Source organism: Balaenoptera physalus, assembly GCF_965194825.1.
Source record: "Balaenoptera physalus genome assembly, chromosome: 19".
Classification (NCBI taxonomy): Eukaryota; Metazoa; Chordata; class Mammalia; order Artiodactyla; family Balaenopteridae; genus Balaenoptera; species Balaenoptera physalus.
In genome coordinates this window covers 7,706,205-7,724,152 of record NC_138900.1, presented here as the reverse complement: position 1 = coordinate 7,724,152, position 17,948 = coordinate 7,706,205, and the positions used below count along the sequence as shown (strand labels likewise).

The 17,948-nt window shown below is 49.0% G+C and overlaps 2 protein-coding genes across 5 annotated transcripts; one reads left to right on the top strand and one right to left on the bottom strand.

Annotated features, from left to right (window-relative positions):
- Positions 1 to 356: 356 nt before the first annotated feature.
- On the top strand, positions 357 to 10,552 carry LOC309648629 (uncharacterized protein). Of its 4 annotated transcripts, XM_082437470.1 has the most exons (4): positions 357 to 584; positions 915 to 954; positions 3,402 to 3,443; positions 5,140 to 10,552. In XM_082437470.1, exon 4 carries the CDS (start codon positions 7,332 to 7,334, stop codon positions 7,989 to 7,991), a length of 660 nt encoding a protein of 219 aa, XP_082293596.1. In that variant the 5' UTR covers positions 357 to 584; positions 915 to 954; positions 3,402 to 3,443; positions 5,140 to 7,331; the 3' UTR covers positions 7,992 to 10,552. The 4 variants fall into 4 exon arrangements, with proteins under 4 accessions (XP_082293596.1, XP_082293598.1, XP_082293599.1 ...); XM_082437472.1 differs by lacking the exon at positions 3,402 to 3,443 and having other exon boundaries at positions 7,116 to 10,552; XM_082437473.1 differs by lacking the exons at positions 357 to 584; positions 915 to 954; positions 3,402 to 3,443 and having other exon boundaries at positions 4,838 to 8,028; positions 8,201 to 10,552.
- Positions 903 to 17,938, bottom strand: HSD17B14 (hydroxysteroid 17-beta dehydrogenase 14). Its single transcript, XM_082437464.1, has 9 exons — positions 17,384 to 17,938; positions 16,836 to 16,874; positions 16,563 to 16,645; positions 15,977 to 16,043; positions 12,518 to 12,609; positions 1,859 to 1,963; positions 1,539 to 1,606; positions 1,326 to 1,422; positions 903 to 1,235 (listed from the first exon to the last, which is right to left on the bottom strand). Exons 1-9 carry the CDS (start codon positions 17,469 to 17,471, stop codon positions 1,062 to 1,064), a joined length of 813 nt encoding a protein of 270 aa, XP_082293590.1. The 5' UTR covers positions 17,472 to 17,938; the 3' UTR covers positions 903 to 1,061.
- Positions 17,939 to 17,948: the final 10 nt, after the last annotated feature.

The window sequence follows — 17,948 nt, the reverse complement described above, 5'->3', positions numbered from 1 at the left end:
TGACACCAAAATATTGTTCCTCCTCTATCCTCAAACTCCGGTCCCTAGGTCACTGAGTCTGCGTAATTCTACCCTGGGACATTTTGCTCCCAAATTCTGTTCCCCAGTCCTAAAAGCCACAGGCCCAGCCAGTCAAATTCTGACCCCTCCCCCGCAGGGTGCCTCCCTGTTTTCCTTCCCTCCTCCCCAGTCCTCCCCCACCTCCTCGGCTGGAAGCAGTCAGGGCGCGGCGCCGAGACAGCGCCCGCCTCCGCCGCGGCCAATCAGCGATTGCCTCACACGCCCCCACCACCCCCACCGCCGCGGCCAATCCGCAGCAGCGATGCAGCTCCACCTCCACACCTGGGGGACTTACCCCCAACTGGGCCCCTCACCCCACCTCGGGGAACCGAGTCCGCTTCCTCCCAGCTCGGGAGTCCACGCCCCTTAGTTTCCTCCTCCCTCCTCCCTAGTTTCCTCCTCCCCAAACCCAGGAGTCCGGCCCCCAAGCCTTTCCTCCTTCTGATCCGGGAGTTTCAACGCCCGGCTTTCTCTTCCATCAGGACTTTTGGTGCTGGCCACCCTCCTACTCCGCGGGCAGCAAGGTCAAAACTCCTTTTCCCTAAGGGCCAAGAATAAAGCGCAGATCTTTTTGCTTTACCGCCTCCATTATCTCCTAATCGGAGCTTAATTTACTCTCCCCTACGAGCCTTTTTAATGAGCGTGCTGGCGAAGCCGACCTGCAATACTTTTCCCAGGAGACCCTGGCTACAGACTCCTGCCGCAAAGCCTGCCGGGAGTTGTAGTCCCTCGGGTCCAGGCCACGCGTGGGAATGCGTGGGGCTGGGTGGGGCGGGGGGACGGGGTCCTGGTGTGGTAGGACTCATAAAGGGCCGAAAATAAATGTAATGATGGCTTCCTCCTTCTGGCTGCAGAGCGCTTTTATGGGAACCTGTGCGGTGGTTTGGCACATTGGTAAGTGGGCTTGATGTCTAGAGTTGGGGGGGAAAACTGGAATTTGGGAGACTGAGTTTTGGGTGGGAGAGCCCTAGTCAGGGAGGCCCAAGTGGAAATGTGGGAGATCACGAAGGGATGGTGGGGGCCTCCACGGGGGCGCCCCGACCTGCCTTGCACCCATACCCCAGCTCCGCACCCCCAGTCACTAGCAGCTCAATCCCAGTGCAGAAGCTGGCTTCGGAGGCCAGGAACACAGCGGCAGCCCCCACCTCCGCTGGCTGACCCATGCGGCCCAGGGGCTGGGGAGAGACAAGGGGAAAAGGAGGGTCAAGAGGAGCCACCACCTGACCGCCACCCCCATGCCACCTGGCCCTGGCCCCCACCCCTACCTGGGCCAGCGTGCCCTCTCGGATTGTGACTGTGGGGTCAGGCGTTGAGGCTGCCAGCTCTTCCCACAGTGGGGTCCAGATGTTTCCTGGGGAGATGCTGGGGTGAGGCAGGAGAGGGGGTCAGGGAAGTCTGCCGCAAACACTGCCTCTTGGGCTCACTCCCAGTCTTCCCAGCTCCCCCAGGAGACTCTCAGCCCACGTGGAGCTGCTCACCAGTTGGCACGGACACCATATTGACTCTCATCCAGGGCCAAGGCTTTGGTCATGGCTGTTACTGCCCCCTACAGAAGACGGGGCATGGAGAAAGTTCAGACCAGAGAAGATGAGGTTCCTTTTGTCCTCTCCTCCCAACCAGGGGGCATCAAGCAGGGGCATCAGAAGAGGGAAGTCACGCTCTCCCTGCAGGTTTCATTGGGCTGCACCAGGCTCTGTCTCTTGGGAGACGCTTGATGTATAACAACATGTCACAGGTGGCGGCCGTGCCTCAGGGCTGAGGCTCCTGAAGGAAGGGGCAGGGTACCTCGGTGGTGTACCTTGGTGGCCACATAGGGAACTGCCTGGGACTGGCCAATTGCCCCGACCAGGCTGGAGATGTTGATGACATTCCCCCGGCTCTTGCGCAGGTGAGGGAGGGCGAGCTGGGGAGACAGAAGGCAGAGTAAGCCACCCAAGCCCCTGGATCTCCCCCTGCCCCGTTGAAATGCATCCTGATGACCATCTCCCAGGTATGCTCACTAGTTGATCTGGGTACCTGTAGGGACAGCAGCCAGGGTTCTGGGTGCACCTTCTCTGGTTTGCCTCAGGGTCTCTGGGTCTCACCCCTTAAGGAGTCTCTCCTTGTCTGGAAGGGATTTTTCTGTCTCTTCTACTGCCTGCCTCTCTCTCTGTCTCTGCCTCCCCTTTCTGTGTCCTTGTCCCCCTCTCTCAGGGTCCCTGTGTCTCTCTCTCTAGGCCTTTGTATATTACTCAAAACTCCTGTCCATAACAAGATAGGAAAATGCAAGAGAGACCAAGATGGCTGCATATTTTACAAAAATGGGAGGAATCTCTTTTATCCGTGGAGGGGAAGATGGTTTCTCTGAGTTTTAGGGAAAGCTCTGTGGTCAGAATGTGCCATGGGAAGACTTCATGAAATGTACTCCGTATTCTGCCAACAGAATTGGCAACCCCTGGCTATCCGGAGGTCCCTAAACTAACTCTCAACTCTTTCCCTCTCCCTTTCCTTCTCTCTCCCTCCCAGTTGGTCTCTCTGTTCTTCCATTACACATGACCTTGAATAAACTCAAATTCTATCCCTCCCCTTGCTTGCCTTGGGCAAGGACTGTTCCTGCCACGAAAGATTAATGGACACAAGCTGGCTCACCCAAGGGATACTCAGAATGGGAAGCTAAATTAGCTCTCTCTCTCCGGTTCACCCCACCAGCTCTTTCTAACCTCCACTCCCTCAGAAACGGCCTCCACCCTGTCCCCAGTGCTGTATCTTCAAACACTCCCCGAGTTCCAACCTCAGGGCCTTTGCATTTGCTGTTCCCTCTGCTCAGAATGTTTCTCCTGACATAGCATGTGACTCACTCCTAGGGTGACCAACTTTCCTCAGTTTGCCCAGGACTGAAGGGTTTCTGGGGACATGGGACATTCAGTCCACAGTTTCAGGGCTAAAGTGGGACAATACTATCCCCTCAGCAACTTCAAATCCTGTTCAAATGTCATCTTCTCAGTGAGGATTCCCTGACTGTTCTATTTAAAACTGCAACCTGCCTACCCCTGGGTCCCCAGCCCTCTTCCTGATTCCTTTTCCCTGTGTCACACACCTCCTTCTGACATGCCATATATTTTTCTTTACTTACTTATTTGCTTATTCTGTGTCTCTCCCACCAGAATGCAAAAACCCACGAGGGACGGTTGGAATTTCTTATTTTGATTCATCCCCCGTACTAAGGTGTCTGGCACATAGTAGGTGTTCAATAAATATCTTTGGCATCAATGAATGAAATTTATTGAGGATCTATTATGTGCCTGCCCCTGTTCTCAGCTTTTTTTTTTTTTTAAATAAATTTATTTATTTATTTCTGGCAGCGTTGGGTCTTCGTTGCTGCACGTGGGCTTTCTCTAGTCACGGTGAGCGGGGGCTACTCTTCATTGCAGTGCGCAGGCTTCTCATTGCGGTGGCTTCTCTTGTTGCGGAGCATGGGGTCTAGGCACGCGAGCTTCAGTAGTGTAGCACGCGGGCTCAGTAGTTGTGGCACGTGGGCTCTAGAGCGCAGGCTCAGTAGTTGTGGCGCACGGGCTTAGTTGCTCCGCGGCGTGTGGGATCTTCCTGGACCAGGGCTCCAACCCGTGTCCCCTGCGTTGGCAGGCGGATTCTTAACCACTGCGCCACCAGGGAAGTCCTGTTCTCAGCTCTTTACACAGATTAGCTCATTTAATCCTCACGACAACCCCAAAATAAGGTCTAGTTGACAGCCCCTTCCTCCAGGTGAGGAGACCAAGGAGCGAAAGGGTGACTGATGTTCAGAAGGTCACGTGATCGGTCACGAGCCAGTATTTGTGGCTTGGCCATCTGAGACCAAAACCCATAAGCAAATAAAAACTTCTGACAACTTGGGACTTCCCTGGCGGTCCAGTGGTTAAGACTCCACTCTTGCACTGCAGGGGATACAGGTTCGATCCCTGCTCGGGGAGCTAAGATCCCACATGCCTGGCAGCCAAAAAACCAAAACATAAAACAGAAGCAATATTGTAACGAATTCAATAAAGACTTTAATAATGGTCCACATCAAAAAAAAAAAAAATCTTATATGTTCTGGTATAATGTTATAAGTAATAATCCTAGTTATTACTTTAAAATGTATATCTCAGAAATAACTAATTTTCTTGTCAACTGCATTATTATGAACTTTCATCAAATCTTTTACCATGGTCATTTTTAAGTCTTTTGTCATTTACAGACAGTTCTGGGTGTACTCTGATGATTTTGCAAATATGTTCCTATAAAAGGGTTTCATCTTCAAGAAATTCATGGAAAAGACTCTGACAAGTACAGGTTTCTGGTAACTGACTGTACTGCTGAACTGAATGAATAAGCATTTTCAGAACTCTGATGAAAAACTGATGAACTCATAAAAGTGCTAACAAAAGATCAAGATGAAAAAAAAAAAACAACAATTAATTACATGGGACTGAGTGAACTGATGAGGATGAGTATAATTTTTGTGACTTTCTGTCTGAATTTAAAAAAAAAAAAAATCCCACAAGGACTCAGAGGCAGGGAATATACAAATCAATTTTCACTGCAAAGTAAAGGAGCTGTTACAGTGGAGGATTACTGGACTGAATGGCAATATTATGACATAGTATGAGTGTGTTTCATGTTTGGTAATTGCAATCATTGTTGCTTTTGTTGTGGTCATCCATGTACAATGCTTGGTGTCAGTCTATTTATCTCTTGTAAAAATAAAATACAGTGTGTGTGTGTGTGGAAAAAAAAAAAAAATAAATAAAAAAAATAAAAAAAGAAACTTCTGACAACTTTAATTGTTCTCCTCCCTGCCTCCCCTCGCTCTCACCAGCCTTGAAACCCTGCCTCCCCAGGCCCTGCCCTGGCCATATTTCTCTCCTTAACCCTCCTCACTCCCTGCCCAGCTGTTTAACTCCCTCCCCTCCCCCACCCTGCAAAGGTGAGGTCCATGGGGGCTGAGACGGGTTTATTCACCACCCTCATCCCAGCACTGGGTACACAGCTAGCGTTCAATAAATATTTGTCCCACACTCCTTGTGGCCCCTTTCCAACCCTAACCCAGGCATTCCTTGGCAGGCATCCTCCCCCACTCCTCCTGCCAAGGTCGCCTGTACCTCTGTGTAGCTGCATCAAGAACCTGCTGGTAAGAGACCTGCTGACTCCCTGTGTCCCTCCTTCCCTTCCTCCCTTCAGACGACCGATTTGAAACAGCCTGGCTCGCTCAGAGAACTCCTGCAGGCTCTCCCTGGCCTGACTCCAGGTCTCCTAAATGTTCAGGTTCCTGGGTCTGCTTCTCGCTCTCCACGCCCTGCCATGGGACCTCCCCCCTCACACTTTGCTGGGTTTCCACCAGCATCTCCTAAATCTTCCTTGGAGCTCCCTTCTGGAGCTCCTGACCTGGCCCCCTCGGGCATTTTCATCTCCATGTCTCGAGTGCAAGACTTACCCCATTGTCTCCCCCTAAAATCTGCCCCTCTTCCTGGTTCCCAGCCTCTGACATGGGGCCCGCCACTCCCACGCAGTTTCTCAAGCCGGAGACCCGGGAGATCTGGGGGTCTTCTGGAGCCTCCCTCACCCTCAATTCCTCATCAGACCCATCACCAAGGAGCTCTTGAATCTCTACAATTCCCTCCGCCTCGTTAATTCATTTAACAAACATTTCGGGAGGATATATTATGTGCCAGGTACTGGGGTAAATGCTGGGGATACTGCAGGAAACAAGACCGGGAGAGATTTCTGCCCTCGTGGAGCCCAAGTTCCATGGGGAGGCAGCAAGAAACAGATGCAAGTGCACTATGGAATGTTCTAGAGTGTAATTAGGGATATGAAACAAGAAGGAGAGCAGGAGGAGGGGGAATGGTAGTGTTGGGCTGGGTGCAGTTTCAAACAGGATGCCCAAGGGAGGGCTTTGGGAAGGTGAGATTTGAGATTTTTTTTTTTTCATTCTTTTTTTTTTGGTCTCTCCTCACAGTTTGCGGGATCTTAGTTCCTGGACCAGGGATTGAACCCGTACATGCCCCCTGCAGTGGAAGCGTGGAGTCTTAACCACTGGGCCGCCAGGGAAGTCCCAGATTTGAGCATTTTGAGTCCAGGTGTGAGCTGTAGGCATTTCTTAGAGAAAACCATGCTGGGCAGAGGGAACAGCGAGTGCAAAGGCCCTGAGGCAGAACAAGGCTGGGTGTGTTTGGCAGCAACGAGGCCACTGTGGTGGGAAGTGAGATCAGAGGAGCAACAGGGGCCAGAGTGTGTGAGGCCTTGAAGGCCACCTCTTCTCACGTGCACAAGTGCGATCATCTCCTGATACGAATTCTCACCCCACTTTGCCCACAGATTTGTTCCTCATACAAGAGACAGAATGATCTGTTACTACTAATGATCTGTTAGTATTAATGGGCTCACATCACTTCCTTGCTCAGATATCTTCTATGGCTTCCTTTTGCTCTTGAGGTCAAGACCAGATGCCTCAGCATGGCCATCCAAGCCTGATATATCTGCCCCCCAACCCCCTCCTGTACCACCCCCTTCACTCACTGCACTCAGCACCTTGAGAGCTCCTAACTCTCTCCCACGGCCAGGCCTCTGCACAGGCTGTTCTCTGCCAGGAACACCTGCATCTCCGTGTAGCTCCATCAAGGACCCACTGGACTCTTAATGGCCTGACTCCCTCCCTGTGCCCCACCTCTCCCCTAGTTAATGTCATTCATGTTTCACTTCCTCCAAAAAGTCTACCCTGACCCCCAGAACAAACCAGCACCAGAACACAGTCACCCATATAAACTCGTCTCTTGTTTATTTAGTAACACTTGGCTGCCCCATGACTATAAACTCCACAAGGGCAAAGACCACGTGGTGTATCCCCAGCACCTACAAATGCTTGGTCAGTCTTTGATGACTAAATAGATGAACGAATGGATAGGTCTCTAAGAACCAATCCAGCTCTGAGAGTCTACAATGGACACTCCTGTGCTCAAACATCTTCTGTGATCCCTACTGACAAGATCTCATTTCCTTAACTATATAAATATCCCTAATTCCTCTGTTGTTTTCTCTAGCCTAGGTAATGGCTAACTTTGGCTTGTGTCAGAATCCACCAGGGAGGCCAAAGACCCAGAGATTCTGATTCAGGAGGCCTGGGGTCCCAGAATCAACATTTAAAGAGCTTTCAAGGGATATTGGTGGTGGTGATGATGATGATGGTGATGAAGGTAATGATGATAATGATGGGAGGATGATGGCAATGATGGTGAAGACGGTAATGATGGTGGTAAATGATGATGATGATGATGATGGCAGCCATGGTGGTGATGGGAATGATGGTGATGATGGCGATGATGGTGATGATGGCGATGATGGTGATGATGGTGGTAATGGCAATGATGGTGAAGATGGTCATGATGATAGTGGTAAATAATGATGATGATAATGGTGATGGCAGTGATGGTGGTGATGGTTACAATGATGATGACGGCAGTGATGGTGAAGATGGTAATGATGATGGTTTAATAATGATGACAGTGATGGTGATGGCAGTCATGGTGGTGATGATTATAATGATGATGAGGGTGGTGATGGCAGTGATGATGATGATGATAATGATGGTGATGATGGTGATGGTGATGATGGCAATGATGGTGAAGATGGTAATGATGGTGGTAAATGATGATGATGATGATGATGGCAGTTGTGGTGATGGGAATGATGATGATGATGGTGATGACGGCAATGATGGTGAAGATGGTTATGATGATGTTAATGATGATGATGGTGGTGATGGCTATAATGATGACGATGGTGATAATGGCAGCAACCTACACATGTTGACAAATTTCTTTACAACAGGCACTGGGATAGAAGCAGGAAGAAGCAGACAAAAGTCTCTGCCCTCTGAAAAACCAAATGCAATCGGCAGACTTTGGAGCTTGGTGTGAACAAACCAACTGTAATAAGACATTTGGGAACAACTAGGTGAATTTAAATAGGGCTTGGGTATTAAATGGTATTAAGAAATTACTGTTAATTTTCTTAGGAAATCTAATAGTAATTTGGTCATGTAAAAAAGTCTTAATTTTAATTATTAACATGAAGTTAAATTTTTTTTTTTTTTTTTTTTTTTTTGGTCACCCCACACTGCTTGCAGGATCTTAGTTCCCAGACCAGGGATTGAACCCAGGCCCTTGGCAGTGAATGCATGGAGTCCTAACCACTGGACCACCAGGGAAGACCCCCAAGTGTATTTTTAAGTTAAAACAATATTTGGCTCTCCCTTGCCTCTTAGATGGGGGGATAACTCTGAGGTGGATATTTCTCGCTGCTCCCAGAGTGCCCCCAGGGGATGGTGCCCCACCTGGTGGTAACTTGCTTGGTGACGCCCTTCATCAGCTGCCTGGCAACTACTCCCCAGGCTGAAGGCAGCGATTCCTGGGATCGCCTTCCATCCATCCTGCCCTTCAATCCCCACCTGGACTCTGCTTCTGGGGGAACCCCAACTAACACAGGTGTGGCAATGGTACTGTGATAAGAATTGTAATAATCTGAATAAGAAAGTCTCTAGATTAGCTAAGATCATGATATCAATGTTAATGTTACTATGATTGTGTAAGAGAATGTTCTAGTTTTTAGGAAATACCCTCCAAAGCACTGAAGGGTAAATAGACATCATGCTTGCAACTTACTCTCAAATAGAGAGATAGAAGAATAAAGCAAATGTGGTAAAATGTTAACAACGGGGAGTCTGCGTATACAGGACTTCTCTGTATTATCCGGGCAATATTTTGTAAGTCTTAAATTATGCCAAAATAAAAATAAATAAACGTTCTAATCTACTGGTAGTATTTATGAAATTCTTACTAATGAAATTATATGATGTCTGGGTAGGGGATGGCAGGAGGCAATGGATAGAACAAGCTTAACAAAATGCTTATAATTGCTAAAGGGACATGGAGATGGAGGCTCTCCTGTTCTTAAAATACACCCAGGTGGTTTCTGCCCCAGGGCCTTTGCACACTCTTTTGACAAGTGAAACACCCTGTGTCCTACTTCTCTACTTCCTTCCCTCCCATTCAAGGTTCAGCTCAAACTTCACCTTTTCCCTTCTACTTCTCCCAGGATTCATTTGCCCAATATGTATCTCAGAGACTGCAAACTGAGTGAGGTGGATTGGCCGCAAGAAACAGAATGGGGCAAGGTTCGCGATAAACAATAATACCTTGCAGACAGTAAACTCTGTGCCAGGTATGTTCTAAGGGCTTTGTGGGTATTTAATTTAATCTCATTCAATTCTCAGGACAACGCTGTAAATAAGCTACCACTATTAGCCTCTTCTACAGATGAGAAAACCTAGGTGCAGAGAGACTGAGTATCTTGCCTGATGTTACAAGTAGGAAGTGACAGAGAACCCAGGCAGGTGGACCCCAGATCTAGACCCTCATGTGAGGCTTCTGCACCAGCCACTCACAGGTAACAGAGTCAGGAGGCCAAGGAGGGAGAGCTGGGGATTGGGGTACAGTGAGGAGCCAGGCCACATTTAGCAGACTGTCGCCCTTGCCATGGGTCCAGTTGGACAACTTTTCAAGAGAAACCAGAAATCCAGTTGTTTGTGAGAAATTTCTCTCTTTTTAAAAATGCTGGCAATTAATGAGGGAGGGAGAGAAAGAAACACACACACACACACACACGGGAAACCCCCTGGTGGTCCAATGGTTAAGGCTCCGTGCTTCCAATGCAAGGGGCTCAGGTTCGGTCCGTGGTGGGGGAGCTAAGATCTCACATGCTGCCGGCATGGCCAAGGAAGGGAAAAAAGAATACACACACACACATACCCTTTACGGGCTGTGGTGTGTGCATGCCTTATTGTACAGAGGTGCCAATCTTTATTATTATTATTATTATTGTTTTGGCCACGTACCACTGACTTGTGGGATCTTAGTTCCCAGACCAGGGATTTAACCCGTGCCCTCCGCAGTGAAAGCGCGCAGTCCTAACCGCTGGACAGCCAGGGAATTCCCAGGAGGTGCCAATCTTAGAAGGTGAACAGCTGGGGACAGGAGCCAGGGTTGATTGGTTGAGAGACAGATTATCCAACTGCCCGGGGATATTTCACCTGGATTTCGGATGAGATCTGGGGAAGCACCTGAGCTTCTCCACACAGGTGACCCTTGACCCACTCCATGCCCCTCTCCCCTCTGTTTACATTCGCTTTCCTGAGCTCCTCTAGCCTCAAGCTGGTGCGCTCCAAACTGATGTCTCCAGGCCTCAACCTTTGCCCTAGACCCATGGCCCGCACGCAGATGTCTGGGCAGCATCTCTCACTCGACAGCCCCCCACCCCGCCTGCTCCTCTCCGGGCTTCCCCAGGGCAGCAGATGGCAACGCCCTCCTGCCGGTTGCTGGGGATTGGGGTTGGGGGAAACAAACAAACAAACAAAAACCCCACCCACTCCTTTCTTTCTCAAGTCTGCCGCCACATCTAGTCTATAAGGAAATCTTAACAAGCCTACCTTTAAAATGCATCCAGGGATTTCCCTGGTGGTCCAGTGGTTAAGAATCCGCCTTCCAACGCAGGGAACTCGAGTTCGATCCCTGGTCAGGGAACTAAGATCCCACATGCCACAGGGCAACTAAGCCCGCGTGCCACAACTGGAGAGCCCTAACACGGTAACTACTGAGACCATGCACTCTGGAGTCCCAGCACCACAACTAGAGAGAAGCCCGCAAGCAGCAATGAAGAGCCCGCTCGCTGCAACAAAGATCCCGCGTGCCACAACTAAGACCCGAGGCAGCCAAATAAAAATAAATAAATAAATAAATAAATAAACAGAAAAACTTATGAAAAAAATGTATGCAGAATCAGACCATTTCTCACCAAATCCACAGCCACCAGCCTGGTGGGATCCAACATCACCTCCTCTGGCCTGGACCATCCCATTGTCACCTCCTCACTGGCTTCCTGGCCTCTGCCCTTGCCCCCCACTTTGTTCCCCACGCGGCCACCAGATGGCACCAGATCCCACTTAACAGCAGTTCGAGTTCCTCTGCTCCAAACACTCTATGGCTCCCAGCTCAGACAGTGTCAAAGCCAAGTCCTCTCCGTGGTTTACAACACCCAGCACGATCTGCCCTCAACTTCCAGCCTCTCGCTGCTTCGTCTGCTTCAGTCACGCTGCCTTCCTCGCTGTCCCTCCTACACGCCAAGCATTCCCACCCCAGGGCCTTTGCACTGGCTGTTCCTCTGCTGGACCGCAATTGCCCACATACCTCCTTGGGGTCTTGACTCAAATGTCACCTCTTAGAGAAGCCTTCTGACCACCCACCCTGTCTAAAAGAGCACACAGATACACACTTAAAAAAAAAAAAAACCTTATCTAGTAAAGATCATACTGAATTATTTTATTTATGGGTGAAATAATGATATCTGAGATTTGCTTTCAAATACTCCAGAAAAGGTAAAGAAAAGAAAAAGCGAGGAGTCAACAAGAAGCAAGAATGACAGAATGGGGGCTTCCCTGGTGGTGCAGTGGTTAAGAATCCGCCTGCCAATGCAGGGGACACGGGTTCGATCCCTGGTCCGGGAAGATTCCACATGCCGCGGGGCAACTAAGCCCGCGCGGGCGCGGCAACTAAGTCCACGCGCTCTAGAGCCCGTGCTCCGCAGCAAAGAGAAGCCACCGCAATGAGAAGCCCACATACTGCAACAAAGAGTAGCCCCCACTCGCCACAACTGGAGAAAGCCGGCGCGCCGCAATGAAGACCCAACGCAGCCAAAAATAAATTAATTAATTAATTATTTTTTAAAAGTATTATAATGGGGAATTCCCTGGCGGTCTAGTGGTTAGGACTCTGCGCTGCCACTGCAGGAAGCACGGGTTCGATCCCTGGTCGGGGAACAAAGATCCTACAAGTCCCGCAGCGCAGCAAAAAAAAAAAAAAAAAGTATTATGATGATAAATTAAATAAATAAATAAAAAGCACTTTGATGAAAATACGTTATTATCGTAGAGAACGAATATGTACATGTAGGTGCCATATGAGCAAGGGTAGTCAGGAAAGGCCTTTCTGAAGAGATGGTATTTGAACTGAGATAGTAAGTAGGAAGCGATTTTGGGAAGATTCAGAGGAAAGGCGTAGAGGTAGAAGGAGATACTCTTTGCTCCTAATAGCTATTCACTGGGTAGCAAAGCTGTAACTGTCTATTACTGATTCCTTGTCCTAACTCCTTTCTTCAGATCCTTAACACCCTCCACCACTACCACCACACCACTTTGGAAGGTTCTGGAAGGTTCCTAAGAAGACCGGGCTATGTAGCAACACAGGTAGCTTTGGCCAGATGTAGGGATCTGCATGCATTTCTTTTCTACAGAAATGGAGTCCTTCCGGAATAAGATCAAAGCAAGGCACAGAAAACATTTGGCTCTGAGACAAAGTGGGTCTGACAATCTCACTGTCAGGCGGCTGCTCACCGTGGTCACGGTGTACGTCCCCAGCAGGTTCAGCTCCAGCAGCTGCCGGAAGCCCTGGGCAGAGGTCTCCTCGGGCCACTGCGGAGGTGGATCTAAGGGTTGGGGAGGAAGAGAGAGAGAGGAGAGGATGAGGGCACCACGAAGACAGGAGAGCAGGGAAGGGAGATAGGCACTGCGGGGTGCAGGGGGGAGGAGTGGCAGACAAGAGGGTCAGGGGTCCTAAAAAGGAAAGGAGGCTGCATAGTGGTTACTTAAAAAGTCGTCTCAAAATTGGATTAAGAAGATGTGGTTTGTATGTGCACTTGGAATATTAGCCTTAAAAGAAAGAATGAAATATTGCCATTTGCAGCAACATGGATGAACCTAGAGAAGAGTATGCTTAGTGAAATAAGTCAGAGAAAGATAAAAACTGTATGATATCACTTATATGCAGAATCTCACAAATAATACAAGTAAATATATATGCAAAATGGAAACAGACTCAGATATAGAAAACAAACTTGTGGTTACCAAAGGGGGGAAGGAACGGGAGAGGGACAAATTAGGAGTATACAAACTACTGCAGATACAAACTACTATGTATAAAGTAGATAAGCAACAAGGATATACAGTATAGCACAGGGAATTATAGCCATTATCTTGAAGTAACCTGTAATGGAATACAGTCTGCAAAAATACTGAATCGCTATGGTGTACACCTGAAGCTAACATAAGACTATAAATTAACTATACTTCAATAAAAAAAATTAAAAGGAGCAGGGACTTCCCTGGTGGCGCAGTGGATAAGACTGCGCTCCCAATGCAGGGGGCCTACGTTTGATCCCTGGTCAGGGAACTAGATCCCACATGCCTGCCGCAATTAAGAGTTTGCATGCAGCAACTAAGGAGCTGGCAAGCGGCAACTAAAGGAGCCCTGGAGCCGCAACTAAGACCTGGTGCAACCAAATAAATAAACAAATATTTAAAAAATTAAAAGGAGCAGCAAAAGAAAAAACAACAAACAAACAAACAAAAAACCAGTCTCAGGGCCAGAAGGCCTGGGTTCAAATCTTAGCTCTGATACTTCTTGGCTGTGTGACTTTAGGCAAGTCACTTTGCCCCTCTGTGCCTGTTTCCTCATCTGCAGAATGAGGATAACACTTTGTTCTCAGGCTTAGAAATTTCACAAGTCAATATTTGTGCCTGACACTTAGTACTATAAATGTGTTTGTTAAATAAATAGAAAGAGGAGGCTTGCCTGGTGGTCCAGTGGTTAAGACTCTGCACTCCCAATGCAGGGGGCCTGGCTTCGATCCCTGGTCAGGGAACTAGATCCCACAAGCCACAACTAAAAGATCCCACGTGTCGCAACTAAGACCCAGCGCAGCCAAATAAATATTTTTTAAAAAAATAGAAAGAACTGGGTGGATGGAAGAGGGATAGACAAAGCAACATTCAGAAGAAAAGAAGCAGGAAAGATAGGAGTAAGAACAGGAAAAAAAAAAAAAAAGAAACTGGGAAAAATGGACCCTGAACCTTCCAAAGGCTTTAAGAGTCAAAGTGGATGAAGGGACAGAGAGATGGGAAACAAGACAATGGAAAGTTAATGAAATATTGGATTATTCCTCCTGGAGACCCAGGGCTTATGGCCTTGCTTCCTTCAGAGAACAGTTCAAACATCTTCAGAGAATCCACCCCAGACCCTCTGTCCAAAACAGCCCTTGCCATTCTCTAAGCCCTCAATCAGATTTATTTTTCTTCATAGCCTTTATCACTACCAGACATGCTAATATATACAATCAATTCTCCTTATTTGAGGCAGCTGTAGTCCACAAAGTCACAGTGAACACTGAATTAGTGACTATTGACCCATTGCTCCTAGGGGAAATACATACATATAATATTACATTATAACATATATGCTATTAACTGAAAGTTTGTGTCCCCCTCCCCAAATTCCATATGTTAAAATCCTAACCTCCAATGTGATGGTATTTGGAGGTGGGGTTCTGTGGGAGTTAAGTCATGAGGATGGCTCCCTCTTGAATGGGATTAGTGCCCTTATAAAAGAGACCCCCGTGAGGTCCTTCGTTCCTTCCACCATGTGAGGTCCCAGCAAGCAGCCCCTCACCAGACACCAAATCTGCTTCTGACTTGATCTTGGACTTTCCAGCCTCCAGAACTGTGAGAAATAAATGTTTGTCATTTAAGCCACCCAGCCCATGGTATTTCTGTTATAGCAGCATGAACAGACTAAGACAGGACATATATGTGTATGTATATATGTACATATGTATATGTATATAGTTATATGGCTATCTAACATAAATATTATAATCTTAAATCCTAAAAACAACCCATACTGGCAGACTCTATTTTATTTATTTTGCAAATAAGGAAGTGTTAAGTGACTTGCCTGAGGCTGCCCCATTCACAGATGCCAGAGCTGGGATTCAAACCCATCCAGCTGGCCCCAGAGGGAGCTCCTTACAGACACTGCCCTCTCTGTTTGAAAGCTGAACCCAGAGGGCAGAGCATCACCATGTTTGACCTTAGCTGGGAACATGTGCTACGAGCAACTCAAATTTTTGCCTCTCTGTGCATGTCCGTGAATACCGGGAAAGCGCAGTGAGTACTGATTCTGGGGTTACAACCCACCTTGCAAGGAGGTGAGTTCGCAAATATGGAATCCGCGAATAATGAGGATTAACTGTATCTGTCTTTTCTTGTCTATTTCCTTACTCTACAATGTGAATCCCATGAGGACAGGAATGCTTGGTCAATTTTGTTCACTGCTAAATCCCCAGTCCCTAGGACAGAATGTGCGGCATAGTAGATGCTCAATAAATATCTGTTGAAAGGATCAAGGACACAGAGAGAAAAGATGCACTAGTATCTGCCGTCTCTAAATTCTTACAACAAGAGAACGGAAGTGCAGCCCAGAGAGGGTAAGTCAATTGCTCAAAGTTGCCCAGCCAATAAGAGAGGCTTCTTTCTACCATGGCCTTGCTGTGTGACCCCAGTCCAATCAGTTCACCTCTCTGAGCTTCGGTTTACCAATGTGAGGCATTCTTATGAAGGGTAAGCATGAAGCTGATGGCAATTTCCCTTCAAAGCCTCCACACCAAGCCCTATAGACCATGTGTAGAGAGTACATCTTCTCAGTCATGGAAAAAGAGAAGGGCCATCAGTCTCACTTCATAGATAAGAAACTGAGGCTACAAGATGGCAGCTATTTGCCCAAGACAGTTCCGGTAATTATGAGGTTGAGCAGCTACACTATTCAATACTCACAATGACCCTATAATGATGACAAGGATGGTGATTTTCATTTTAGAAATGTAGAAACGGATGCATAAAAGGGCTAAGGGCACAGGCCTGGGGGCACACAGTAGGGATGGAACAGAGCCAGCATTGGGGTGGGAAGCCAGGAGGTGGGTTGACACCAGTGGAGAACAGCCCTCAGGACTCGTGACTCACGGTAGCCAGCGTTGTTGACTACACAATCCAGGCGGCCGAAACGGTGGATGGTCTCAGAAATGAGGGTCTGGGGAGAAAGATATCTTGTGAGTGAGCAGTGCTGGCACCAGGCCTTGTGGAGCCGAGGGTCCCAAAAGCGAGGTGGGGACAGGAGTCACAGCTGAGGGGCCAGAGACCAGAGGGCTGGTGACATTCACACTGTGGTCACTACTCCAGAGACCTGGGGCTGCGGTGCAGGGGCAGATGTCAGAGATACTGGCTAAAGAGGACTAGAAACCCTGAGGAAAGAGAAAAACTCTTACAGAAAGAGACCCACTGTGAGGAATTTATTTGTCCCAATCCACATGACAGGTGTGACAAGAGCCTTGAAGGAGTGGGAGATAAAGGAGAATCTTCCCAGGAGACACAAGACCTGGCCGGCAGAGTTAGGGAAAGCCTTGAAATGATACTGAGCTGAAACCTCTGGGACGGGTACAGTTTAGCCAGGAGAAGGGGGAAAGGCAGAGGGAACAGAATGTGCAAAAGCCTGGGGCGGGGTGGAGAAACAATTGGAGATACCGGGGGTAGGGACAGAAAATACGCTCACCCTCACATCTTCCTCCTGAGTCACATCACAGAGCAGAAAGACAGTGCCAGGAAGCTCCCGCTCCAGCGCCCGACCCCCGGACTCTGCAGGAAGAGAAGGGCTGGGGGTCTGGACTCTTGGGTCTGAGGGAGGAGGAGGCTGGGGACCTGGTTTCCTGGGCCTGAGGAAGGAGGGGGCCAGGGGTTTGGACTCCTGGCTCTGAGAGAGGAAGGGTCTGGGGGCTTGGACTCCTACTGGAGGGGTGGGGGTGAGGACTGAGGGACCCTCACTCACCATCTTTGTCACAGATAACCACTTGGGCACCGCTTTCCACTGAGGATGGGAAGAGAACAGGTTACCCCAGCACAGGCCTTTGCGAAGCCCTCTGCTGCCCTCTAGTGGCCACCTGAAGTGGGGCCGTCTCCCACTATGCTCCCCTCGTGACCCCAAAGTCTCATGATAATCCCCTAGAACAAAGGGCAGAAGTTTTGACAGATATTCTCCTTGGCTGCTCCAGGTGCTTGCTGGAGCTCCTGAGCCTCCATCCCTGGGTTTCAGAGTAAACCCTAAATCTGCAAGAGGCATGTTCCCCCAAACCACCCGTTTTGTAGCTATTACTGAGACCCGCAGAAAGGGAGTCAATGGCGTTTGGAAATCCGCCAAAATCTCAGGCCCCAGGCTACCACTGCCTATCTTTTCATTAACTTTGCAAATGGGATTTTATAAGATAAGAATCTAGATTCCAGTACAGAAGATACTTCTTTCCACACCCATTAATTATCCCCCCAGGGTCCCTCCTCTCCCAGACTCCCAATATTCAGAGCCAGCCAGACCCCACTCACCGAAGGCTCGAACGATCCCGGCTCCGATGCCGCGCCCGCCCCCGGTCACGACGACCACCTTCCCAGCATAGCGCGTTCCCGTTGCCATTCCGCGTGAGACTGTCTCTCCCTCTGTCACTCGCTCCAGGCTTCTATCCACCTCAAAGTCCGGTGAGGTCGTGGGGTCGAACGGTAAATAGGGGCTGGATCCTGGAAGCCCGGCCCTGGGGGGCGTTGCCAGGAAAGCCAGAAGCCTGGAAGGTTGGTCCCAGCCCCGTCCTCCCTCAGACCCAGAGGTCCGGATCCCCAAACCCCTCCTCCCTCAAACTCAGGACTCCTGGCGTCTGGCCCCCTCTGCCCTCGGACCGAAAACTCCAGGTCCCTAGTCTTCTCTTCTTTCAGATCCAGGAATCCGGGTCCCCAGCCCCCTCCTCCCTCAGAACCAGTAATCTGGACCCCGAGCTTCCTCCTTCCTCAGACCTACAAGTCCGAGGTCCCTGTCCCCTCCTCCCTCGGGGCCCAGAAGCCCACGACTCCGGCTCTACCCCTCAGAGACACCAGTGTAACAACCTCAAACAGACAGAAA

Coding starts and splice junctions, on each gene's coding strand:
- LOC309648629 (XM_082437472.1), top strand. CDS start 7,332: ATGATGATGATGATGATGATGGCAGCCATGGTGGTGATGGGAATGATG.
- HSD17B14 (XM_082437464.1), bottom strand. CDS start 17,471: ATGGCAACGGGAACGCGCTATGCTGGGAAGGTGGTCGTCGTGACCGGG. Junction 16,875..17,383: donor CGGGATCGTTCGAGCCTTCG/GTGAGTGGGGTC, acceptor TCCCATCCTCAG/TGGAAAGCGGTGCCCAAGTG. Junction 16,044..16,562: donor CTCAGGAGGAAGATGTGAGG/GTGAGCGTATTT, acceptor CTTTCTCCCCAG/ACCCTCATTTCTGAGACCAT.